This window comes from Pongo abelii, chromosome 2 (assembly GCF_028885655.2).
Source record: "Pongo abelii isolate AG06213 chromosome 2, NHGRI_mPonAbe1-v2.0_pri, whole genome shotgun sequence".
Lineage (NCBI taxonomy): Eukaryota > Metazoa > Chordata > Mammalia > Primates > Hominidae > Pongo > Pongo abelii.
In genome coordinates this window covers 5,702,875-5,729,428 of record NC_085928.1, presented here as the reverse complement: position 1 = coordinate 5,729,428, position 26,554 = coordinate 5,702,875, and the positions used below count along the sequence as shown (strand labels likewise).

At 54.5% G+C, this 26,554-nt stretch overlaps 1 protein-coding gene and 1 long non-coding RNA gene across 6 annotated transcripts in view; one reads left to right on the top strand and one right to left on the bottom strand.

Annotated features, from left to right (window-relative positions):
* IQSEC1 (IQ motif and Sec7 domain ArfGEF 1) overlaps positions 1-26,554 on the top strand; it is a 397,805-nt gene that overhangs the window by 199,668 nt on the left and 171,583 nt on the right. Inside the window, exon 1 of one of the 5 annotated variants that reach the window (XM_054551253.2) lies at positions 18,550-19,010. The exons of 2 other annotated variants lie outside the window; for them this stretch is intronic. In XM_054551253.2, the coding sequence (XP_054407228.1) occupies positions 18,988-19,010 (23 nt within the window). In that variant the 5' untranslated portion in view covers positions 18,550-18,987. Of the gene's footprint in view, positions 1-18,549; positions 19,011-26,554 lie in introns of those variants that run through there. 2 more of the 5 variants (XM_054551249.2, XM_054551250.2) reach the window with 2 other exon arrangements.
* LOC129058426 (uncharacterized) lies at positions 14,015-16,677 on the bottom strand. The gene is made up of 3 exons (XR_008523493.1): positions 15,635-16,677; positions 15,490-15,551; positions 14,015-14,938 (listed from the first exon to the last, which is right to left on the bottom strand). It is a non-coding gene; the product is annotated as an uncharacterized LOC129058426 (long non-coding RNA).

Here is a 26,554-nt window from a genome sequence, read left to right as displayed (position 1 = left end):
GGGGGGCCTGGGGACACTGACCACCTCCGCCACGACTGCCCTGCTCCAGCGCCTCTAGGCCCTGCCCACCCCAACCCCACCCAAGCTGCCCTCCCAGACCAAAGAGAAGACCTGGGAGGAAGCCTGAACAGTCTAGGCTTCCACAGAGGATGTGGCTTTCCTAGGAAAACCCCTGCAGACTCCTGAAATGTGCCACACGTGTCCTCTGCCTGCCTGTGTCTTTGTTTTTTATGTTGGAGCTTCAGGCACCTCTCAGTTTCCCTGAATACAGAGGGAGGGCTGATAAGGGCCTGGTCATAGGAACAGCTGGGGTGAACAGAGGTCAGTGGGCGCAAGGCTGAGGCACAGCCAAGTTGGGCTTCCTGGGAGCATTGTGGGCCCGTCCCACCTGGGCTTCCAGGTCCTTTCACACCCCAGCCCCTGCTCCAGCAGTAGTCACAAAGGAGGGCCTTGCTCAGGGAGGGCAGGGAGGCCAGGAGGCCAGGGGAAGAGATGGGAGAAAAGATGCATGGGTTTCAGTAGGCCCAAGCCCAAGTCAAAGGCCCAGCAACACTGTCCTGGGTCTCATTCCAGCATCTGTCCTGTAAACAAACTCCCTCATTCATTCGGCAATATTTTTTGAGCACCCGCTATGTGCCAGGCACGGTCTATGGCTTGAGCCTGCTTCAGTGAACAAAACAGACTCCCCTGGCCTCCTGGAGTCTGCATGCCAATGAGGAAGGAGGACAGCAACCAACAGCCTGGCAGAGAGACCGATGCTGCTGCCCTCGGAGAGTGGTGATGGGGTCAAGGCGTGCACCTGAGTGAGCGATGGCGTAGGGAGTGCAGGACAGAGGTGGGCAGGAGCCCTCACTGAGAGAGTGTCCACTGAGCCAAGACCTGAGTGACAAGAAGTCTTTACAAACCTCTCTGGGGGAAGGCCGTAGAAACTCAGCACAGAATGGATCATCAGGGCAGAGGAGTGTGGGCGGTGAGGAGGAGGCCAGGCCAGCCAAATCCAAATTAATCTTCCTCCTGGCTGGTCAGGCAGGTCCGTGCAGTCTTCTAGTGCTGTCCCTGCAGCTGGGGTTCAAATTCAGCACAGGGCTCTTGGTCAAGGGAACTGTGGACACCCGGGTTCCATTCTCAGCCCGTCGGTACCTGAGTGTCCCCGGCTGAGGTCCTTCTAAGCTCAAGGATCGAAGTCTAAATAATCTCTACGGAGCTCATACGAGTCACAGGGTGCCAGGTCCCCTTAGTGTGTCTCCTCAGGCCCAGCAGAGCACCTGGCACATGGCAGGAGCCCAGCAAAGTTCCTTTAAATCAACACCAGGCTGTGGGGATGGAGAAGGGGCTCTCGGGATGTGGTGGGCTGTAGAGTCTCTCAGCCCAGTGTGGGGCCTACCTCTGCCAGGACCTGCCCCTGCACCAGCCCTGTCACCAATCACCCCACAGACTCCATGAGCATGTCCTGTGGGGGACTTGCAGCCAGTGGGTGGCACACATGGACACAGAGAGGTGCAACACGGGATGGGGGTGTGCCTGAGTGCTGGGACTCACCGGGGAGCAGCACCTTGAGCTCAGATTACAATCATTCATTCATACATCCACTCATTCAGTCACTCATTTCACATTTTATTGAATACCAATGGTATTCCAGGCACTAGAGTATAGTGAATAAAACAGACAAAAATCCTTACCTTCATGAAGCTAGCATGCTAACGGTAGGGAAACAAACCAAAATATAGAATATAGAAATTTAAAATATACAGTAGTTTTGTTTTGTTTTGTTTTGTTTTGTTTTTTTGAGACAGAGTCTTGCTCTGTCACCCAGGCTAGAGTGCAGTGGCGAGATCTTGGCTCACTGCAAGCTCCGCCTCCCAGGTTCACGCCATTCTCCTGCCTCAGCCTCCTGAGTAGCTGGGACTACAGGTGCCCGCCATCACACTCGCTAATTTTTTTGTATTTTTTAGTGGAGACAGGGTTTCACCGTGTTAGCCAGGGTGGTCTCGATCTCCTGACCTCGTGATCCGCCTGCCTTGGCCTCCCAAAGTGCTGGGATTACAGGCATAAGCCACCGCACCCGGCCTAAAATATACAGTGTTTTTAAAAGTGTACAATTCAATGCTTTCTAGTAAATTCACTGAGTTGCACAACCATCCCCACAATACATTTTAAAACATTTTCATCACTCCAGGCAGAAACTCCATACCCATTCGCAGCCGTCCACATGCTCCCTAGGCCTCCTCCCAGTCCCCGGCAGCCACTCGTCTGCTTTCTGCCTCTATGGATTTGCCTGTTCTGGACATTTCATACCATTCGAATCACAGAAGATGTGTCCTTTTGTGTCTGGCTTCTTCAACTTAGCATCATGTTTCCAAGGTTTATCCATGTTGTCACATATATCAGTACTTCATTTCTTTAAAAACAATTTTTTTGAGACAGGGTCTCATTTTGTCACCCAGGCTGGAGTGCAGTGGCACAAACACAGCTTACTGAAGCCTTGACCTCCTGGGCTCAAGAGATCCTCGCGCCTCAGCCTCCTAAGTAGCTGGGACTACAGGCGTGCACCACCACGCCTGGCTAATTAAAAAAATTTTTTTTCTGTAGAGACTGAGTCTCACTGTGTTGCCCAGGATGGTATCAAACTGCTGGGCTCAAGGAATCCTCCCGCCTCAGCCTCCCAAAGTGTTGATATTACAGGCATGAGCCAGTGCTCCCCAAATTTTATTTCTTTTTATGGCTAAATAATGTTTCATAGTATGGACAGATCGCATTGTTTATCCATCATCTGTTGATGCATACTTGGGTTGTTTATATTTTAGGGCTGTGCGGTTTTATAGTGACAAGTGCTAAAAGTAAAAGGCCAGGATGGGGTGTGGCAGTGTATTTTGGGGAGGGGCCCAAGGGGGCCTCCTGGCCAATAGGAGAGGAGTGGGCCAGGCCAAGTCAGGGCAGATGTCCAGCGGTTACACACCTGTCGTTACAATACTGAAATCTTTTCATGCCCCTGGGTTAAAGCCCACTGTCTGGACCCCCAGAGGGGCGCCCACTGCTGCCGTCTCTTCTCCTGGCCCTCTTCAGATGTCCCTAGGGTCTGCAATAAAGGAATTAATACTTAGCCTAGCAGGAGGTGTTTTGGAGTGATTGGGGCCAGTGCCTGTGTTAAATATTTTGAATATCCCCCTGGGCAAAAAGCATGACATATGCAGAGGCCCTGGGGCAGGAGAGCCTGGAGCTGGAGCTGGAGAAACTGCAACAGGCCAGTGTGCCTGAGGCACAGTTAGGAGGGGGATAAATAAGGCCCAGGGGGTAAAGCAGGGCCCGTGGATCATGGCAAGGATTGGGGTTTTTATTCTGAGTGGGGTGGGGGCCTCTGGAGGATACTGAGCAGAAGAGGGCCATGGTCTCACGTAGGTTCAGCCAAAGGATTGGTCTGGCTGAGAGCTGAATCAAGGAGGGTAGGGAGGGTACTAAGGCCATTCAGAGGAGCGGGGAGGGTGACAGGAACCAGGGAGGGGTGTGGAGGCTGGGAGGAGTGAGAGTGGGTGGGTGGGGGCCTGGAGAGAACAGGAGTCGGGAGGAGCAGCCTTCGGGAAGCTGGTGGGCCTGGGCATACTAAGCTTGTGCTCTCATAGATGTGGTGGAGGCATCTGGACCTCGGCCCTGCAGTGAGCAGAGGTCGAGCGAGGGCGTCGTCAGCACGCAGGTGCTGGGTGAGCACGTGCACGAATGGCCGGCAGCTCCTCTTCCCCCTCCACTTTCATCTGTTCCTTCGCCACCCACTATGTGAGCATGTTGCCCTGTTTTAAGCCCTGAGGACTCAGCAGTTACGGGACAGACACGAAACTAATCCAGTGTGAGAAACAGATGGTAAACACACAAAGTGATCAGTGGATCACAGAACACCAGGCACCAGAGAAGAGAAACAGGGAGAGGCTGTGTTAGACAGGGTGGGGGGACTGTGCTCTAGTGCTGTGGTTTCAATTTGTCCCCCAAAGTTTGTGCATTGGGAAGTTAGTCCCCAGGGCAGCAGCAGTGAGGGTTGGGGCCTTGAAGAGGGGGTTGGGCCAGGAGGGGTTCATGTTAACTCAGAAGTAGGGTAGTTGTCCTGGGAGCGGGCCCTGATAAACAGGATAAGTTCGGCCCCCATCCCTCCCTAGTGCTCTTTGGCCCTTCCACCTTCTGCCACGGGAGGATGCAGCAGGGTGGCCCTTGCCAGGTGCAAGCCCCTGGACCTTAGACTTCCCAGCCTCCAGAACTGAGCAATAAATCTCTGTGAGTAATACATTTATAACTACCCCGTCTCAGATATTCTGTTACAGCAGCACAAAATAGACGAAGACAGCAAGTGATCCTGGTTTTCCATTTGTGGTAGTGAAAGAAAAACTCCCTTTCAAATGCATTTAACTAAAAATAGTTAAAAGAAAAACATGACTGGGATAGTGGTGCAGAGGCTCTTATCAAATTGCAAAGTCATCACGACTGTCAAGGTTTTGGATTGATTCACGGTCTCCTCCCCTGCCAGCCAGGTTTACCAACCCATTTTACAGATGAGGAGACTGAGGCTGAGAGAAGTGAAGGGACTTGCCTGCAGACCTCCTGCACACACTCTGGGGCTCTTTCTGCACCAAGAGCCTCCCCTGCACCAAGAGGCAACAACGCAGTTCTCTGAGTTATTCTTTCTTGCTATTTCTCTTCCTTTTGGTGGATGAATTTGGGAGCTCTTTAAAACATCAGGGGAACTTTCCAGATGCAAATATTCCATCCAGCCCATTAACTAAAGTCGCAGCAAATAAACTATACTCACAAGACCTATTATTAGTGTGGATTCAAAAGTAATTACCCAGTGTAGATTTAGACTGTAGGAAGAATGTTGTCTGGGGTGGGATTTTCACCAAACCTTCAAAGGGTGGGGCATGTGAAATAAGTAGAGCTACAGTGTGGCACCCACATTCGCCCCGAACCAGCTGGGGGTGAATGAGGGAGTGTGGCTTGAGGTCATTCATTCATTTGGTTGGCAAACATTTATTAGCGCCTACTGTGTTCCAGGCCCCATTCAGTGCACTGGGGGATGCCACGATAACCAAGACAGGGGTTTTCTGCCTTGTGGACAGGACATTTTCTTGAGAGAAGACAGATGTTGAGAAAGAACAATTAAACAGGATGCCTGTAAGTGGCCTAGAGGAAGTAAACTGGGTGGGGAGACAGTACCTGGGGGCCACTTCTTCAAGGGTGCTCAGGAAGGCCTCCCTTGCAGGTGATTGCTAAGCTGAGACCTGAAGAGAGAGCTGTGCAGAGAGCTGGGGGAGGGAACAGCAGATGCAAAGGCCCTGAGGCAGGAACAAGGCTGTCATGGAAGGGAGCAGGTGGGTGTGGGGTGGCAGAACTGTGGGGCAGAATCAGGCTTTCGGTTCTGAGTGCAGTGGGAAGCTGGCGGGATTGGTCTGATTTGCATTTACCACGATACACCGCAATACGGAAATAGGCAGTGGCTCCAACCAGGGTGAAGAAAGGCCCTGACCCTCCCAGGAAAAAGACGCCCGCTGGTTCCCAGCCCTGCGGGTGGCTCTGTGTGCCAGTTTCTTCCACACCCCTCTCCCAGGGCTGAACCAGCATGGAGACTGAGGTAGGCTTTCCAAGGCCAACAGCGCCGCCATGATGATGGTGACAAGCAGCCCTCACTGAGCATGTGCTGTGTCACCCCCGCCATGGTGGGCACAAACTGGCATCATCTCCTGTCACCCTCCTCACGTATGTCCACTCTGGGTAAGGAATCTGCCTTTCCCATTTTCCATATAGGAACTAAGACTCAGAGTCAGCAGCCCCTTGCCCAGGGTCATACAGCAGGCAAGCGGTGATCAGGATCTGAGCTGAGGTCTGAGGGCAGCGTCCATGCCTGCTGTGTCCTCAGCCTGCCTACCCCACTCTGCCTCAAAACAGTCTCTCTAGGCTGGGTGACCAGTGACCTCAGTCCTCCAGCGCCAGCCCTGCGGTGGCCCAAGTTACCAGCCAGACTGGGGGTAGAGGAGAAGTGTGCAAGCAGAGGGGCCGCATGGAGCCACCTTCCAAATTCCCTCCCTGGGTAAGGATAGCAGGTGACAGCCACCTGCAGGTGAGGACTGTCTGAAGAGAGAGGTGAAGGCACTATGTCTGTGTTCCCCGCAGGAAGGGCCTGGGCAGCCTCGAGAGCCTCGCATTGGCCGATACCCACATGCCCCTGAGGCCAGCGACGAGTCTCAGACGGAAGTCCAAGACGTGGCCTCGGGCCTTCTGTCCGTCTGTGAAATGGGGTAACAGCACGTGGGCCTGAAGGCTTCAAGGGGGTTCACTTTGGTAACTGCTATTCCATCACAACCACTAGCCTGTAAAACTGGAAAGAGGCTATGAAGGGGGCGCTGTTGTCAACTGTGGGTGCTCACTCCAGCAAGGACCCACCTGGCTGCAGCTGGACGCCCTGTCTGCTGCAGGCTCTGCTGGCAGGGCTGCCATCACGGAGGCCTAGCTTTCTGGTCCTTAAACACACTATCCTTCTTATGTCAGAATCCCAGGATTGAACGAGTATTGAAGGTGACCCTACACATTGATGGGTTCCTGTCTGCCATGAAGCCCCGCCCTCCACGCGACCCCTCTGCTTGCACATTTCCCATGACAAGGATCTCACTCTCTCAGCAGGCAGCTCTGATGAGGGTGCTTGCCCCGACCAGAGCCGAAGTCAGCATCCTCCTAACATCACCCTTGCTGCTGCTGGGGCTGCTCTGGTCGGCTCAGTTCTGTGCTGGCTGAGTGACACAGAGCAGGTCTCTTTGCGTCTCTGAGCATCAGTTTTCTCATCTGTAAAATGGACTCAGTAATAGCTTTCTTCATATGGCTGTTTGGGGCATCCGAGGAGATGTCGTAATAAGCGGGAGTTCAATAAATGCTAGCACTCTTCCCTGTTCCTCTTTCTCTGAGGGTCCTATCTATGGCCTCTGAGCCCAACAACCTGTTTTTCTGTCCCACGACAACCCTACACAAGGACTTGGGGGCTAGAATTGCCCCCCTACCCTACCCCGAGGCTGTTTGTTCTTGTTGGTGACATCTTCAGGCCCTTTTGCATCCCACACACTCCCTCTGATCATAGCCCAGGCTCCCCTTATCACTTTCTCAGGGCAGGAACCAGAGCTGAGCTTGAGACCCAGACGGGGTCTGAGCAGGACTGGGAAGACTATCGCCTCCCCAGTTCTGGGCATAGATCTTGGTTACTACGGCCAATGATCCTGGGAAACCGCTTTGTACCAGTGACTTCTGGTGAGCTGAGTGGGTTCAGAGCCTGAAGCTGGGCCCATCTCCTCTGTCCTCAGTTCTGTCCATCCCAGAGTTCTAGGCTTAGGCACCTGGAATGGCAGGCAGGAGAATGGGACTGGCAGATGCTGCTGACACTGTTTCTGCCATCGGAGTGCCCAGGGCCATCATGGCACCCATCATCATCTGATGTCCGTCTCCTCCACTGGATGGTCAGCCCCACGAGGCAGATTTTTCTATCTGTCTTATTCACCACTAAGTCCTGGTGCCTAAAACTGCCTGGCACACAGTAGGTGCTCAGTAAAGTTTGGATGAATGAATGAACAGGCTACCCCCTGGGATGCTGCCAGGCCAGAAAAAGCATCCGGACACAGGCTTTGAGATGAGTATGTCAGGGGGGATGTGGGGTGTGGAAGGAGCTTTGGGGGCCCCAGGCTCCACACCACCTATGTAGTGATGCCCGTTCCCTGGGCTGGGTGACTTGCCGTGTGCCCCACGCCTTACTTAGCCAGGCCCCAGGTCGTCAGGTGCAGCTGCCCTCTGAAAACCCCACCTGAGCTGGAAAAACCCACAACCCCCACCACAGCTGGGACCAACTGAGTTCTCTTCTTTTTCTACCTTCCACCCCACCCTAGAAACCACCAGAAGAGGAACAGAGACCCTGCAGGAGGCATGAACTCAGCCATGCGCTTGGAGCCCCTGGTACATATGGCCTTCTGCCCTCCCCTCAGTCCACCCCTTCACCCCACCTCCCTGGGGAAGGCTACGGGGTCGGGGGAAGGCTCTCTCACTGGAAAACTGCGTACTCCTCCAGGGCAGGACCCTGGCATGAAGTGGGGACCGAGAGATACTCACTCAACAAATAGTCGCTGAGCTCCGGCTCCTTGCCAGGCTCCGCACAAAGTGCTGGGGAGACAAGGAGAAAGTGGAGCGAGGTCTCGTCCTTAGGTCACTGACACTCTGGCAAGGTGTATGCCAGGCGCCGTCTCAGCTAAGCACGGGACATGTGTCCCCTCATTTATTCGCCACAGCTCTTGGAGGAGGCACCATTTCATGCCTGTTCTCCAGATGAAGCATCTAGGAAGGCTGCCTAGAGACCATGTGGCCACAGGCCGGGCTTCTGACTGCAGCGCAGGCCCCAAGGCCTCTGCTTTCAGCCAGTCTGGGATGGGCATTTGTGCAGTGGGAAATGCACACCCAGTCAGAGTACCCTCCCAGGTACACTTATCCAGCAAGCCGAGTGTGCCACCCCATTGTTCAGAGTAGGAACAGGAGGAGGCCCAGAGAGGCTGAGTCGTTTGCCCAGGGTCACACAGCAGGTGAGTGGCAGAGCCGGAATTTGAAGCCCTGTCTTCTTAACTCCATGGTTGTTATCTGCTGCCACACTGCCTCTCAGTGAGTGAAGGACCAGTGAGTGACTGAGGCAGGGACTCAGATCCTGGGAGAATGTGGGAACTGCCACCTTCTCTCAGCCCCCATCTGCATTAATGGGAGACAGGGTAGGCACGTAGGTCCTCTCTCTCCTTGAACACTAGTGTCACTCAGCTGCCAACTTGTTCAGTCCATGGGCATTAATTGAGCACCTGCAAGTTATCAGGCACAGGGGATAAAGCAGTGACTGACAGACACTGTCCTTGCCCCCACCAGGCTCACATTCCAGTGGGAGAGATGACCACATGATAGTAAACCAGTGTGTAATTATTATAGAGTCCCTTCCCAGGTCGACGACTGTGAGGGAGCTGGCGGGGCAGGAATAGACACTCTGCCATGCCTGGAGCCACAAGAAGAAGCCAGCAGTGAGTGTGGGAGGAAGAGCATTCCCAGTGAGGGTGGCAGTCGTGCAAAGAGCTTGGGAGTGGGGGGCTGACAGTGGGCCCCTTGGCTGGAGTGGCATGAGTCGGGGCATGGCCGGAAAGGAAGGTGAAGGTCAGGAGGGGCAGTGGGAGGCGTCTGCACAGGTCTCCGAGAGCCAAGGGTGACCAGCACTGGGTTGGAACCAGAGCTACGACATGGTCAGGTTTCAGGTTAAACAGATCCTTCCGAGTGCAGGGCTAGGGGTGGTTTAGAACAGTAAGAGGGGAGGCAGGGAGGGGCCCAGCATGGCAGCCAACCTTGCAAGGAAATGCTGAGAGGCCAGTGACTGACACGGCAGAGAGCTCCTGCCTCTGACCTCCAGGCTGGCCAGGTGGGCACCTGGGCCCCATGGCCATGCAGTGCTCAGTGTGAAAGCCCATAGAGAATGCCCGCTGGGTGCCAGGCCAGCTGAGAGGCTGGCCTCAGCACCCCAGCCATTGTAGCGGTCCAGGCCTGCACCTTCCTCCCCAGCCCTGACCTGAGGAAACTGCAGAAGAAGCTTAACTGCCCTTTGTCGGGGATAAAAAGAGAGTCAGGGGTGGTGAGACTGTGTGTGCCCAGCGGTGTGCAGGGTGACGATAAGCACTCGGCAGCCATTTGCTGTGATTAGCACCTGTACACATTAGATCATCAGACTGTCACAGCCGACCAACACGTTGATTCCCTTATTATCCTCAGTTTTGGAAATCTGCCCAAGGTCACACAGCTAGTAGGTGACAGAGCTGGGATGCAGCACTCCAGAGACCACATGACCACACGCTGCTGCTCTGCGCGACTCGGGGGCCACTGCTTCCACTCAAGGATAAAGGAGCTGCACCCATGGAGTTGGGCAGTGCACAGCCTGCACCCCTTGTGCTGCCCGGTGGCCCTGCTCTCATTCACCCCACTCTACCGACCCCTGCAGTCTTTGGTCGCCTTTGTCGAGCACCTGTCATGCAGTACCCACTCCTTTAGCACATTGAATGCGTTCAGTCATTTGGTATTCACATCAACCCTCTGTGAACGGGAGGACCAGAATAGATTCTTAGAGAGGGAAAGCAGGCTCAGAGAGGAGCGAAGACCTGCCCAAGGTCACTGGGCCAGGCGGTGGTGGAGCCAGATTCAAACCCACATCCGACTCCCAACCTGTGCACTGGTCCCTGCAGAATCCCAGCCTCCTCTCCCTTTTAGAATTAGTTCATTGGTGTTTTCAGTGATTTTTAGATGACCGAAAAATTTTTGTAGTAATATATTTTACTTTTTTATATATTGTTAAGCCTGTTGTAGAAACTTTGAAAAATAAAGAAAATTGAGGCCAGGCATGGTGGCTCATGCCTATAATCCTAACACTTTGGGAGGCCGAGGTGGGAAGATCCGTTGGTGCCAGGAGCTTGAGACCAGCCCAGGCACCAAAGGGAGACCCTATCTCTATAAAAAATTTAAAAATTAGCCAGATGTAGTGGCATGTTCCTGAAGTCCCAGAACTTTGGAAGGCTGAGGTGGGAGGATTGCTTGAGCCTAGGAGTTTGAGGCTTCTGTGAGCTATGATTGTGCCACTGTACTCCAGACTGGGCAACAGAGCAAGACCCTGTCTATAAAACAAAAGTAAATCAATAAAGTTGAAGGAATAAATAAAGCTGACCAGTTATTCTGCCACCCAGAGATGCCAACTCTTATTGGTGGCATGTCTGTGTGTCCTTCCAGACGTTTTTCTAGTTGTGTGTTACGGACACGCTGTTATATTCATACTGACTATGCGCTACTATAAGCTGCTTTTTTTTTTACGCAATCATCAAGGTTATTGCCAAACATTGTAAACATCTCTTTTAAAGGCTGTATAATATCCCACTGTATGCAGAAACCTTGCATTTTTAGTCAGCTCCCAATATTGGACATTTACCTTAACATTTGTTTGAGGTTTTAGCTTGTTTATTGTTGTTATAAATAATGCTGTGAAGAACTTCTTTGAGCATAAAGCTTAGCCCTTATTTTGGATTCTTTTTTACTAAGAATGTTGTTCTTGTATTAGCTCAGATCCCTGGGGAGGAGGGCAGGGCCTGAGTCACTGTGGCGGGACAGGACAGATGGCAGATCCCCTGGAACAGCGGCAGGGCGGGGGCCGGGGAGCACAGCCCAGTTCCCAGGCTGAGGCTGAGGCAGGGAGGGAGCGCACTTGCCCAGGGAAGTGGCCGTGGGAGGGTAGGCGGGCAGCTGTGGGTAAGGATGCCCGCTGGGTTTCTTCCCACCCCTGCAGCGGCTTTTGCTGTTCCCTTAAATGTCCATGTCCCCAGGGCTCTGTCTGACCTGTCTTCACCCCTCACACTCTCTCCTGTCTTCTCCTGCAGGGCTGAGCCTCCAGCCAGACCCTCACAGCCTCCTGGACTCTTCCCCAGGGGTCTCCCTGGCACCTCACATCCAAAGGGGGCAGGGGTTATGTCTCCTTCCACCCTGCACCTCTGCCTGTGTCCCTGTATAGACAAAGGGTGCCACCATCCACCCAGTCGACGAGCAGGTGGATGCCTTGTCACCACCCCATCTCTCCTCTCCCACCCACGCTTCTCCCAAAATACCCTTTCTCTGCATCCCCACTCTCATGCCTCAGTGCAGGCCTCTACCTCTTCCCTCCAGAGTCACCATCCCAACCTCTCCTCTGGTATCCCAGCCTCTAATCTCTCCCCACTAATCCTTCCCCCATGAGGGGATCTATTTAATCACAAACCTCACCATGTCCCTCCTGTACTCAGAAACCTCCTGGGACCCCATTACCCTCATAATGAAGCTCAAACCCCTGGCAGGTTAAGTCTCATGTCTTTCTGCTGCTTTTCACCTCCAAGCCTCTGCACGTGTTGTTCCATCTGCAAGCAATACCTTTCCATGCACTGTCTGCCTAACAAGCTTCTGCCCATCCTTCAAGACTCCGTTTCAACATCTTGTCCTCCAGGAAGCTTCTGTTTTTCCTTGCTATATCTCTTTTTCTCAAAAACCTTGCCCCTCCTTCCCTCATCTTACGCAGTATTATTTGATCTACATTTCCATCAAAACAGTCAATTCTACCATATTATAATTGTGATCATGTTCACTCAATATTGTAACTATTACAAGGTGCTTGAATTAGAACGTTTGGTTCTGTGTGACAGTGAGCCCGCTTCAAACTGGCTCATGTAAAATGGGCATATGGGCGGCATAACCTCCAGGTTTCAGGTGTGGCTGGCCCAGGGCTCCCGTGATGAGAACCTGCAGCTTCTCATGCAGGCTCCTCCCCATGGGGGCCCCAGTAAAGAAGGGGCCTCTATCTCTCAGGGGTAAGCTCAGGTCCAAGGTGGGATGTTCTCTGTTTCCATGACACTGGCAAACGTCTGGGCCTGCCTCTCACAGCCCTGCTTGAGTCATGCCCTGGTCCTGGCTCCCTCAGAGTCCCAGAGATTAAAGAGGCGGCAACCAGAAGGAGGCAAGTGGCTGGGCAGGAAACTTGCTGGGTGTCCACCACGGCCCAAGGCATGCTGCTCCCTTCCTCCAGGCAGGAGATGGGGCCTTGGCTCACCTTGTTTCCCATGCCTGGCCTGGGCCTGACCCAAAGCAAGCATTGGTCAGCACTTACGGATGCAGGACCGGGCAGATGGAGCATGAGGTTTGGGAAGGCTCAGGGCCACAGGGATGGGGCCAGGCAGCCAGTGGCCTATGCTTGCCGGTCCCTCTGCCCTACACACAGCCCAACTCCACATGCACGTCTGTGCTGACTCAGCCTCCACAGGCCTGGCCCTGCTCTGCACCTACCCTGTCTAGCACCCCAACATCAGTGCAGGAGTTCCCAGGTTGGGACACCCAGGGCCTTGCGAGGGCCTCAAGGGAGCGGTGCTTCTCTCTAAATCTAAGTCGTACTTCTTTGAATGTTTATTGGTGGAGGAAAGTGACTAGCACATGAAATGCACAATTTACAATACTGATAGAAAAGTTCTGCTTTAGTGAAAATTATTTTAAATTGAGATAAATATATTAGGCCAATATGAACACAGGAAGGGTGAGAAGTAGGGGCAGAAGGGTCATTGGCACAAGGTACGCCAGGCTTGGAAGAACCCCCTGGGACAGCTGGGAGAGGGAGGCACCAGCCCTGCCCAGCCCAGACCTCCGGCTCCAGCGCCCCATGAATGTCCCTCCTGTGAACTCTCCAGCTGCCCTGGCTCCAAAACAACTGCAACAACAAAGCAAACACCGGCAGAGCACGCAGCTGGACGGGCCCTGGTCTGACTGCTCCACTTGTGCACGCTCACGCAGCTCTCACCTGCAGGTGGACGTAGATGCCCTGTTAATCCCGGCATCTAGATGAGGGGCTGCAGTGGGGTCCCCTTCCAAAATCCCACAGCTGGTGGCAGAGGAGGCTCCTGGCCTTCCCCCAGGCTACACTGCCTGCTGAGAGGTGCAAGGTTTGAGGGGAGAAAGGAGGGGTATGGTAGCCCTTGGGTGCGGGAGGGAGCCCACATCCTGGGGCTCTGTCTCTGCACACAGGGGCCCAGCATCTCTGATTTAGTGTCTGTGTCTGCTCCATCCTGTCCTGCCATTGACCACCACTTTTTAATGATGCCTTCTCTCGCTCACGTTACACCCCCCTGCATCCTTCAGGGGCCTCTCACAGGCTCCTGAGTAGAGGCTCAGAAGCACAGGGGCTGCTCTAGGTGCTCTCTGCTCATGTGTTCACTGGTTCTCTCCCCAGGGGAGCAGGACTCTTGAGTCCTGCAGCAGCTGAAGCATCTCAAGCAGCGTCTGTCTCCCACGCCCCCTTCCTCCAGCCAGCGTGCCCCGTGCAGCGTGAGCTCCTTCAGGGAGTGTCTGCGGGGCCACAGCTCCCTCACTCATCCGCGGCCCCAGCAGGCTCCATTGGCCACGACCATCCTTGGCACAGTCAGCAGCAAACCTGGCAAGGCGGCAAGTGGGGACCGATGCCAGCCCTCGTGGCTTTCAGATCTCCATCAGCCAGGACTCCAAAATAGCATCGAGAAGCAGTGGATATGCTCCATTTCAGGAGCATATCAGAGACTGCTGCTCAGCTGTTATAGGGCCAGGGTCTGATCTTCTTCCCCAAGACAGGGGACAGGGCACCTCAGTGATATTTGGTTTGCTGCAGAGGGAGGTGTTTGCCAGGCTTCCAGAATCCCACACACATTTCCAGAGATAATTGCTTCCGGCTGCTTCCTCCCTCCGTCAGCCACCTGCACGTGAGGGGTGGGGCTGGGCAGAGATGTTAGGAGGGCCCTGCACAAGCCTGCCAGCGAGGTCCCCCCAGCACCAGAGCCCGAGCCCATGTCTATGTTTAGAAAAGCCTGTGATTTGGAAACTCAGCATGGAAGAGTCTGTGGTTTAGAGATTCCGTGATTCAGTCTTCCAGACATAATGCCGAGTGGGGAAAGAGTTGCAGAAAAAGATATGCAATGTGATCCTACTTATGTAAAGTTTAAAAACATGCACAAGTGTTTATATGGTTTGTGGATACCTCTCTATGCAGGAGATTCACTACGGAGTGAATTCACCATGGGGATGGGAGGAGGGCAGGGCTGGCGAGGGGATTTAACAGAGGCGGTGACCCTGGGCTTCCATCATATTCGTCATGTTGTTTCTTGTAGTGGGTCAGGGGTATATCAGAGTTCACGGTATTCATCTTTATGCCTTTTGGCATATTTTAAATCTTTTATAAAAAAATTTATAATATTCTGGGTTCAGTGGTGGATGCCTATAGTCCCAGGCTAAGGCAGGAAGATCGCTGAGCCCAGGAGTTTGAGGCTGTAGTGTGCTATGGTTGCTCCTGTGAAAGCCACTGCACTCCAGCCTGGGCAGCATAGTGAGACCTCGTCTTTAAAAAAAAAGAAAAGAAAGAAATTTTTAAAATGATGCCATTTTTAGGGTCTATGTAATACTTCATATTTTCTGTAGGCATATATATGTAGATAAATGCATAGAAAAAGTTCTGGAAGGATCCACTCCAAACAGATGACAGCAGTCACCTCTGCAGAGATTGGAAAGGGGAATAAGATTTAGGGGGTGGGAGGTAAAGGGGGCTTTATTTTGTTTAAGGAGAATAAATTTTCTTATCATTTGTGCAGTTAGGATTTCATTTCTTTAAAATGTGAAGCTTCAGCTAAAAGAAAATAAAGTCCCCAGACTTGAAGACTGTGTGGTCCTGAGATTTAAAGAGTCAGAGTGTTGATGGCTTTGCAGTTCCACAGTTGGAACGGAGCAGTGGGGGTGGGGGGTTCACTTCTGCCCAGCCCTGGATGAAGACCTTGAATCCCTGGGATTCGGGGCTCCCTGCCTTGAAGAGCTCTGTGACTGTCAGATCTGTGGACTGCATGCTCCAACCTTCTCCGCCCTCCCTCTTCCCAAATGCTGTTGTGCTCCTCCCACCTTGGGGACAGATGGCCGCAGGTTGCAGGAGTGAGCCGATCTGCAGGAATGTTCCTGCCAGCCTGCAGGGTGGAAATTTTCCGGTTGAGGGAGGGGAGATGGATGTGAGATGTTTCTAGACCTACCCCTTGGCAGCTGCTCTCACCTTCTGATCCAGGTGGCTTCCTGCAGTCCACAATGATGAGGCAAGGGCAGGGGTGAACTTGGGCACTTACAGAAACTCCAGGGGATGAAAACGCTGTCTGAATGCTAGGTTCCCACTGTGCCTTAGTCTCCAGCCTGCAGAGGTGGGTGAGTGGGTGGGTGATTCTGTGATACAACCAGGGTCACAGGGCAGCAACCCCAAAGCTGGCTGTGCCTGCTTCCCACTCCAGACATCTGGTTACAGCTGAGAAAGTGAGGAAAGTGGACAATTCCATCCAGAGTCCTGTAGCTTCACTTCTTATGTGATCAGGACCCTCTCACGACTACAGGCTTTGCATCTGGGAGGTGCGGCTGACAAATCTGCCCTGAGATTGGATGGCGAGGGCTTGGGGTCATGAGGTAGGTAGGTGAAGCTCAGCCTGCACAGGTGGGCACGCCCCTTTTCTGAGTCTCTTTGACCTCTCGCTGCCTGAAGGGATGAACTTGTGGGTTCCGTAGTCAGAGATCAGAGTTGGAATCCCAGCTCCAAGCTTTTTGGAGCCGCCTTTGTGCCTGGTCCGGCGCCGGATACTGAATGTCAGAAATCAAAACCGTGCCAGCGCAGGTGGGTTGTAGGCACTGCCCAAGTGCCCTGTAAATGATGTTTTGTAAAAGCCTAAAATCTTGGCATTTGTTTCTGAATGCCAGGGTCCTTGCCATTTGCCCTGCTTTGAAATAACAACATAACATGGAAGGAAAAGGAGAGTACATTTATAAGAGGAAGTGCTGAAGAAGCAACGGATGTGCAGATGCATGTCATGGGCCTCCCAGGGAGCAAAAGAGGAAGCCCAGGAAAGGGACGCTGGGTGCTCCACACTCAAGGCATCCAATTCACCACTCTGAGCCTGTTTCCTCCTCTGGAAGATGGAAGTGAGAAGAGAATCGCTAGTTGAGCAAGGCGACTGAGAGGGGCATTGCTCTAGCCTGAGCCAGGCTGTGAGTTAGAGTCTGGGCTCTGCTGCTGCCTTGATGGGAGACCCCAGTATGTGGTGCAACCCATCTAAGCAGGAGTGGTAATTATGTTCACTTCGTAAGGCGCTTCTGAGAATTCACTGAGACCATGAAACAACTGGACCTGACACAAAGTGAGCCCTCCTGATGCAGTGGCTGAATTTTGATGTTATTAAAATCTTTTGAAACTCCAGTGAGGAGAGGGGTGGGGCGGGCTCAGCAACATGTTAACCCACAGAAATATGAATTCCTCACATGACTCAGGGAGGGAGGTCCGTGCTACAGGAAGATTGGTCGTGCATATGGATTCACCTGGAGAGGGCAGATCGGGAAGTGTCATGCAGTTCTGATCCATGCCTCACCTCGGCCACCTGAGGCCGCAGCTCCAACCTCTGCTCCCTACCAGGACACTGAGCTGGAAGAATGGGGTCCTAGTCCCACCTCTGCCACTCTTTGCTGTGCAACTTTAGGCAAATCGCTCACCCCCTGAGGTTCATTTCCTCCCCTGTAAAGGATGGAATGGAACTCAAGGATGCAGCATCACTCCTTCTAAATTCGGTGAGTGTGAGTGTGGAGAGAATGGAAAGAGGAAGGGAAATGGCCCTGTGGGCTGCCAGCCATGTCCAGCCGATTCCCAGTCTCAACTACTCCCTCTCTCATTTGTTCCTCCCAGTGAGCAGGTTTCAAGCAGTCAAGAGCCAAGACTCTGGAGCCAGGCTGCCCTGGCTACACCGCCAGCCAGCTATGTGGCTTGGGCCAGTTGCTGAACCTCTGGCTTTAGTGTGCTCCCCCGCGAAGCAGGATGATAATATTAGGCCTCATTGGGGTTGTCTTGAGGATTACCATGCACGGAAGAATATTATCTACATGCTTCTGAGATAGGTCTGGGATTCCTGGTTTACAGATGAGGAAGCAGAGAGGATCAGATGAACATCAGATAGGAAGAGAGAAATCTGTGTGGGAAAGGCGGGTGTGGGAACGAGGATGGATGTGCGCTTCTCCCCTCCACCTCCCTATCTCACCACTGCACCACGCTGGCCTCCTCTGGGCCAGTCAGATACACCAGGCTGCCTTCTGCCTCAGAGCCTTGACGCCAGCTCCTCCCCTGCTTCTTGCATCATCCGAGTCTCAGCCACACGTGCCTCACAGAGGGCCTTCCCGACCACCCCGTCTGATGGCAGAAGCCTCCTTCCCGCCTCTCTTGGGCTCCCTGCCTCCCCTCTTCCTGCTTTCTTCATCCTGAACTTATCACCACCTGCAATCCTATATCTGCACACTTACTTCCTGTCTTCCCCTTAGACTGTAAACATCATGAGGGCAGATACTTGCCCGGCACATGGAAGGTCCTCAGGAGAGGAAGAGACACCATAGCTAGACCAGAAAGTCTCCCTGACCCCGTGCAGCCCCCTTTGGGACAGGACTGGCACAGGACTGCTCTGCCATCCGCCGTGCAGCTGCTGGCGTGGTGCGCCCTCCTGGAACCCCATGATATAGCTGTTATGATCCCTTTCACAGTAGCATAATCAAGAATCCCAGGAGAGAGCGGCTTGCCAAGGTCTCATTGCCCTTCAGTGGCAGAGCCAGCCTTGGAGTCGGCCGGCCTCACTCCAGGGCCAGAGCCCCGAGAGCTCCGCGGCTCGCGTGTCTCAGTGCCGAAGGCAGAGAAGCCGCCTTGGAAAGTAGTGTCATCGTAGGCTCCGCGCGGCGCGTGCATTTTAGCAACAGACTTCCAGGTTTCCAGCGCGGGCCAGGAAGGGGCCGGCGCCCGGCGCCTCGCGCCCCGCGGGGTGTGTGACTTTGCCGCGAGGGCGCAGCGGAGCGGCCGCCCCTGATGCTGCTGTTGCCATGGCGACCAGCGCCTCGGTGATTGGTCCGGCGCGGCCGCACTACGTTGCTCCTTGGGCGCGGGGGGGGCGGGGGAGAGGCTCCGGCGCGCCCGCCACTCCTCCGGATGCTGCGAGAGCAAACCCGGGGCAGCCTCCTCTCGACCCTCTCCTCCTCATCCCCGCGCCCCGCACCCCGGATGTACGGGAGGGAAAAATCCCAAGGTGGGCCCAGGTAGCAGCGAGGTGGACGCCCCCGTCCAACCTGGCGACCACGGTTACTCGACGTCCTCGCTCGCTCCTGGGCACAGTGTGAGCGCGCGCTACGTGCCAGGGCCCTCCACAGCCCGCTGCTGGCGCCGCCCCCCGCTCCCGCCCCAGCCTCCCTGGAGGAGCCCGCCACCCCCGGGAATGTGACTCGCCCCGCGATTTAATTTTATTCCCCTCCACTTCTTGCCTGAGCCGCCTGCTCCTCTTGCAAACACGTTGAGCCTCCCCGCTGGAGAGGGAGCCAGAACAGGGAAGAACGGATTCACACAGGATGGCTTGCAGAAGACGCTATTTGTGAGTATATGTGGCAGGTTTCTGCCTGAAGCCAGAGGCCAGAGGGGCCCGGCTGAGCTGGGAGCTGGAGTGAGGGGCATCGTGGGGGGAGGGGCAGGTGGATGTGCAGGTGACTTGCAGAGGGAGCTGGCCACCCAGCAGGGATGCCGGCGCTCGGCCCCTGCAGCGGAGGTGTTTGTTGGTGATGACGATGAGAAAAAGGCTATTAGTCAGCAGGTCTTCAGCAGGCTGTGAAATTCCCAACTCTGAGAGCAGGTATCCCCCCTCCCAGATCCACATTCAGGGTGCCCAAACCGGCTCCTACTGTTTTGGCTTTGGTTTAGCCCATAGCCTGTTTAGGAAAAGACTCTCTGCCCAGCACGCCCATGGCCAGCCCTTCAGCCATGCCTGATAGAAGGTCGCAGGCAGGCTGAGGCAGTGGGCAGGATGCTGCGTCCTCCAAGGGCAGGTGAAGGTCCAGCCCACCGCCCCTAGCACGGTGGCATCAGTGTCCAGCTGTGTGCCCAGGTGTTCTGTGGGCTGGCAGCAGAGCGGCTGTGTGCTGGGCCTCACGCCAGCAGCAGAGGCTGTGAAAGTCTGCACGGGGCGGTGACATCACGGGCCCGGGTATTTATGGAAACCAAAGCCTGTGCTTGGTTTAGCCAGGCTTCCCAGGGGGCAGTGGGGTTCAAATGCCAGCTTCCCTCACAGCTCTCTGGGCGCTGCACTGTGCTGTTCTAGGAGGAGCAACCTTTGCCCTCCTCTGGGACCCTCGACTGCGGAGGTTGAGGCCCAGCGTCAGGTCTCCACCTGCCTAAATTATTTGCCTAGGGCCCACTCGTTTGGGGCTGTGCAGTGACCTCAGACCTTAGGAGGTTAGAGAGCACAGCTGAGTCCTCTTAAGCTGGGCTCAGTCGCAAGGCTAGGAAAAGGAGGCCTGGAGCAGTATGTGGGGAGCCTTCTGGGGGCTACCCCAAGGCCTCCCTACTCGATGGAGGCCCCTTACCACGGCAGGGGCCTGTGGAACCCCTGATAGAGTGGCAGCTCCCCGTCACCTCCACTGAGGGAAAGTAAACACACCTCTGCCTCTGCTGCGTAAGCAGCCCCAGGCAGGAGCCCACGGGGGATGGCAGTGGCCTCTGGTTTGGGGGATGGCAGTGGCTTCTGATTTGGGGGATGGCGGTGGCCTCTGGTTCGGGGGATGGCGGTGGCCTCTGGTTCGGGGGATGGCGGTGGCCTCTGGTTTGGGGGATGGCGGTGGCCTCTGGTTCGCTGTGATGCTCACTTGCTTCTTTAGTGGAGAAGCTCACAGGTTGGTTTGTCGATGCGAGCAGAGCACACCAAAGTTCTCACTCCCTGTGGCAAGGCCCTCACTGTATTTTCAGAAACAAATAGTAAATCCTTTCCCAGCGTGTAACTTCCACCACAGTGGCTGGGAATAGGTCCTCCTGAGACAGATGTCTCCTCCCTGCCACACCTTTGCCTGGGCCCAGGAGCCTGATGCCAGAGAAATTCTAAACTCTCAGGGCTGTTATATTGGGGAGGGGAGATGTCATGAGGATGAAATGTGACAATTCATATTCAGATTACTTGGCCCAGTGCCTGCTTGCCTCCAGTGCTCAGAAATGTCATCCTCACAAAGGCCTTGTCTGGGCAGGCACTAAGACCCCCATTTTAGAGATGGGGAGACTGAGGCTCAGCACAGTTCTACTGGAACCCTGGAGTATACTAGCCTGGGGTGGGGGTTGTAGCCCAGGAGCTATACTGGAATCACTTGAGGAGCAGTTAAAGAAACAAAAAACAAAAAAAACTGTGTGGGTCCCACCCCCAGACATTCTGGTTTCTAGGTCTGGGGGAGGGCTCAAGCCTCAGGATCTTTTTCGTTTTCCAGATGATTTTAATGTCCAGGTGTGGTTGATGTTCCCGTGATGCAGCTATTCACTGCGGCTGCGTTGCCCAAGCCTATCCAATTGCGGTTTTGCAGGGACAATGTTCTATATGGATTCCAATACTCTTCCCTGGAGAGTCTGCTTCAGTCTGTTGGGGGCCCAGCCACCTGCATTTGAACACATGGCTCTGGTGGATTTGCTAATTCCTGGAATAAGCTCGTCTAGCCTTCCTGCCTGAGAGAGGGGCTGCCCCAAGGGGGCTCAGCACTCACTGTCTTCCTTTCCTGTGGGTCTTTTCACTCTTCTCCAGCTCTCAGGCTCCCAGTATGAGCACTGTGACTTCCAGGCCATCCCCCCTTTGCCACCAAACCTATTGGCACCAGAAATACCAAAGAGACTTGGAGGGGGTGGCTCTGTTTGTATGCAAGGATTTTGTAACCAAGAGCAGGCCTTTCCTGAGGTTACCCTGCTGCACTTGATAAGCCTGTGTTTGCCCACCATTACTCCCCACCCAGAACCTGCGGCAGGCCCACTCCTAGGCCCAGGCTCTCCCAGCACCTGCTGCTCAGACCTTATTGTTACCCTGCCTTTCAGTGTGGAAAGGAGATGGGGTGTTGAGCATCTCTAGATGTTTAACTTTCCCAACAGTGGCACTGTGGCCACTATTAGAGCTGCCCAACTTGATTGCAAAGTGTTCTCATGCTTAGTTGCCTCACTGGGTCTCACCAACTGCTGTAAAATGTGATACTGTTGATCCCATTTTACAGAAGAGGAAACTGAGGCTGAGAGAGGAGAAGGAACTTGACTGGGGTCACACAGCTGTTTCCTGCTGTACATTTGGCAGTGGTGTCCCTTCCCCAACATGCCACATGTCAAATCGGGACAGACTTGCTCTAGCGGCCCTGTGCATGGCACGGCCAGGCTGTCCTCAGCCTAGAGGAGCCCTGCCGGCGGGCCCCCACCCCCACCCCACCGTCCCCACTCCCTAGCCTCCATTTTTGCTGCTTCCACTCTCTGGGCCCCTGGTGTGCACCCAAGGGAGCTTTATGGAATCGAGACTCTGTCCCGATCAGGGCTCAGTCCATCGTGAAGGTGGCACACTGGATGGGATAAAGGATGACAACAAAAGCAGGAGAAGATTTCTTAACCCAATGGGGGAACATCAGGGCGCTTCCAAGAATCAGACCCTGAATCAAACTTGCTAACACCCGAGGTCATTGCTGTACTGGCAGCTTCATGAATGGTGTCTGAATGAAGGATGGCCCCCAATTCTGTAACTACAGCATCCTTTTCATCATCTCTGCAGGAGGCCCCTCTGTCCTCATGGGCATGTCACATCCTGTCACTTGAACACAGGAAGTGAGGCTGTGAGGAGTTTGTGGTGTGTGAGATGTGGGCTGCTTGGCCAGGCCAGTGGAGCACTCGCCCACCAATGCCTGCTCCATCATTCATTCACTGCCTAGAACTGTCCCGACCCCTCTCTTCCTTCTGTTTGGGGGACATGATGACCAGCCGGCCCCTGCAGGAGGCAGTGGTCTCCCTCCGGTGGGATGCCCTGACCCACTGCTTGCAGTGGGGCCTTCATGAAGGAAGCCAAGCCCTGGTGGGTCTCCCCTAGACAGAAGAAGGGACACTGGTGGGACTGGGCCTGGAACATTCCACACACACACACCCCTCCAAGAAACTTGTGCATTGAGCCTTCACCATTATCATCTTGGCTGGGTCAGTTTTGCAGGCACAGTTATCAGCATCTGCTGGACAGTGGGCCTGGGCTGGATGCCAGGGAAGAGCAGCCCCAGCCCACCGAGAGAGATGCAGGTAGAGAACCGGAGGCCCAGTCTTCACTCAAGCACGTGTGATGACCGGTAGCCCTTCTTGCCATGCAGTGATCACTATTAAAAATGGTTATTATGAATGACCCACACAGCACTGGGCTATTTTCCAAGAATGCTGTAGCATTTATCTACCCTTTACAGCCCTAGGAGGCCATTGAGCAGGTCCTGGTTATAACTCAGAAAGACTGGGACATGCAGCCAAGGCCGCATAGCCAGGCCTGGGCCTCCACTTCCCTGCCTTCAGCTAGTGTTCATGGTGTACCTGCTGTGTGTCCAGCTCAGTGCTGGGAACCACTGAGAGGGTGCTGCTCTCAGGATATACTGCAGGGGAGAAGGACACAGAGAAATGAAGAAGATAGAGAGCCCAGTGGGAATGGATTGAGTGAACTGTGTGGCCACTCAGGAAGTGAGGAGGGCTTCCTGGAGGAGGTGACCTTTGAACAGAAATCTAAATGATTAGGAGGAACTATCCAGTAGAAGAGTGCGGGCCCGGGTGCAGGGGACAGCAAGTGCAGAGGCCCTGGTGAGGGCATGCTTGACAGGATTGGGCCTCAGAGGGAGGATGGTGTTGCAGGAGCAGAGTGGGCCAGGAAGAGAGGTAAAGGGGCTGGGGCTGTTCATGGAGGCCCTGGAGTAAAGAGGCGCATTGTCATGCTGGAAGCTAAAGATATGAAGAAGAGACTGGGGGTTAAAGAGGTTGGGGAACTGCACTGGGGCCTCCCAACCATGAGGAGGTGTCATGAGCCTGGGGCCTGAAAATTCAGAGGCCTGGCCACTGCCTCTGCCTCTTTGCAAGGCCAGGGCCCAGGCCTGCTCCCCGTTGTATACCCAAAGCTGGCACGGCCTGGCATGATGTTGGGGCTTAGAGACCCTGTCTGGGGTGAATTTTAGAGACTGAGAGGAACAGACTTTTCTGGTAGTTGCTGGACAGGCAGGGCAACAAGGAGCGTCTGCTTAGGCAAGCACCTACCTCTGACTTACCCACCTGCCACCATCTTCCACCAAAGGATCCATGAAGGACAGGTCCGACATCCACGCCCTCCTTGGGCCTCAGAGGAAGCATAAGGCCTGGATTGGCCTCAGCCCCAGGGCAGGACCCTGTTGGGCCTTGGTCAGCCCATGATCAGCATCTTTTCCCAAGTGCCCCAAGCACAGGCACTGGGCCTAAGCCTCCTCCTGCTCTATGCGGCGGGGCTGATACTCCCCTTCCAGGGTTTGCCTGCGGGCCAGTGAGCAGACTGGGCCCCAAGCTCAACAAGTGTCGCGCCATCCTTGTCCCTCCCTGGAGGCCCTTTGTTGAAGCCCCCCAAGGCCCCCTGTGCCCCTAAAGGACTTGGCACCGTCTCCGCAGGGCCCTGGTCTGCCTCCTTGCGCTTACTTACTTGGTCTTTAAGAATAACAACAAAAGTGCCTTATCTTGTTGAATCCCACAACTCTGGCAGGGTGGTTGTGTGCCATCCTGTTTTCCAGGGAAGTGCCTTGCTCAGGGTCACAGCCAGTGAGTCTGCCTGACTCCAGACCCTGCTCCTCCCCAGCCAGGTCTGTGTGCCCTTGTGGGTGGGGCCAGTGGGCACCCGGTGCTCAGAGATGGGATGAGGGAGGGAAGGAGGGCGGTCAGGGGGCCCAGGTGTTGGGGGGCCTGACGCCTTACCCCGAGCAGATTCCAGATCTCCTGGCCGCAAGGCTCTGTCCCTCCCCACCCCTTCCCCACTGCATGCACTACCTGGAATGTGTTGGCCACTACCACTGTGGCATGGCTGCCCCCAGCCTGCTTGTCCTGGGTGCTGAGGGTACTTGTCCCACAGTGGCTGGGAGCCACCCACCCAGTGCCTGTGGACCAGACCAGTTTTGTCACCACCAGTGGGGGCTTAGGAGGTGTTGCTCCTGGGTGCTGGCTAAGCTGCTCCCAGGCTCACCTTAGAGCCTGCTGCTTTCCCCCAAAAGCCTACTGATGACACAGCACCTGTCTGCCCTCCCACTCTTTCCAGCCTGTTGGATGGCTCCTGTTCTCTCAAATCTCACTCTTACCCCAGGAGGCTCGCTGCAGGCAGAGCCGATGAAAATACCCTGCCCCTTGGTCACTGAGGCCCTGGCCCACCTGGGGCCTTACAGAGCAGGACAAGGAGGCTCCACTCCAGCTCTGTCCCTGCCTCACTGTGTGACCCTGGGCAGGCTGCTTGCCCTCTCTGGGCCTCTGACCTCATCTGGAAAGTTCCTGGTTATGCTGCGACACACAGGGGACTGGGATTGGGAGGAGTGGTGTCTGCCAGGCATAGCAGCTCCAGGCATGCTGGCTCATTCACATGGCCCCATCCTGCCGATCACTCACCCATTCATTCGCTCAGCCCACCATGGTCACTGGACATCTAGTCCACGTCCTGACACACGCTAAGCCTGTGGGCTACGCCTGTAAACGGACCAGGCCCGCCCTGCCTGCATGGAGCTGACCGCCCAGAGAAGGGACACAGTAAATAAGACCTCTGTGGCATCTGCCAGAGCGGCTCCTAGATAGAGCTGGGAAGAGAACAGGGTGGGGCAGTGGGCGCCCCTTCCTGCACACACCCCTCTCTCCTCAGCCGCTCTGGGGCCTGAGGCCCTCTCTCCTGCTCCTCCTGGCCTCCCACGATCCCACAACATTCCATCTCCTGCCCAGCCCTGCCTGGAAGGCTCACCCCGCCACAGTCTTGCCCATGCTGGCTCCTCTGTCGGGAGTGCCCTTCCTCCCCTTCACCTCAGACCTCACAGCCCAGCCTGTGCCTCTTTCCTGACTCCCCCAGGCAAGTGGGTCCCCTCGTAGAGCTCCCGCATGGCGAGTCCTTGCTGTGACAGACACAGTGCCGGCCCCTCTGTTGTCACCAGCTGCCCGGAAGTCCCGCCTTTGCTTTCTAGCATCCCTGCAGGGCCCGGCCTGACAAAGCACAAATCACCATTTTTAAAATTGTGGTAAGATAGACAGAAAACTTCCTTTTTTAAAGCTGAACACTGTTCCATTGTGCAGATCGACCACGTGTTTGCCCTTTTTAATTACACACATTTCAGCGGCAGTAAGTACATTCACAGTATTGTGCAGCCAACACACCATCCATCTCCAGAACTTCACTTTCCCAAACAGTGCTCTGTGCTCTGTAAGCGCAGACTCCCATCTTGCATCCCCAGCCCCTGGCACCTACCATTCTACTCTCTGTCCCTGTGAATATGACTGCCCTGGGGACGTCACGTGAGTGGAATCAGATAGCACTTGTCCTTTCCTGACTGGCTTACTTCACTTAGCATCATGTCCTCAAGGTTGATCCGTGCTGCAGCGATGGGCAGAACTTCCTTCCTTTTTAAAGCTGAACACTGTTCCATTGTGTGGATCGACCACATTTTGTTTGTCCATTCACCCATTGATGGACACTGGGTTGTTTCTGCCTTTTGGGTATTGTGAATAGTGCTGCTGTGAACATGGGTGTGCAAATACCTCTCCGAGTCCCTGGTTCCATTTCTGTTGGGTGTATACTCAGAAGTGGGATTGCTGGGTCAGATGGTGATTGGATGCTGACTGTTTTGAGGAGCCGCCATACTGTTTTCCACAGCAGCTGCACTGTTTTACCTTCCCTCCAGCGCTGCACAAGGGTCCTGGTTTCTCCACATCTTCGCCATCACTCATTACTTTCTGTTTTTCTTTAATAATAGCCATCCTAATGGTGTGAAGTGGTATCTTGTGTTTTTAAGTTTCCCCTTCTTGAATAAAAGTGTGAGTGATGAAGTTTAGCTTACAAAAGGGATGGTTTCGTCTTTGTTGTCTTTCAAATGTATTCACATAACTGAGAGATTATTCATCCACATGGTACAAAAAAAG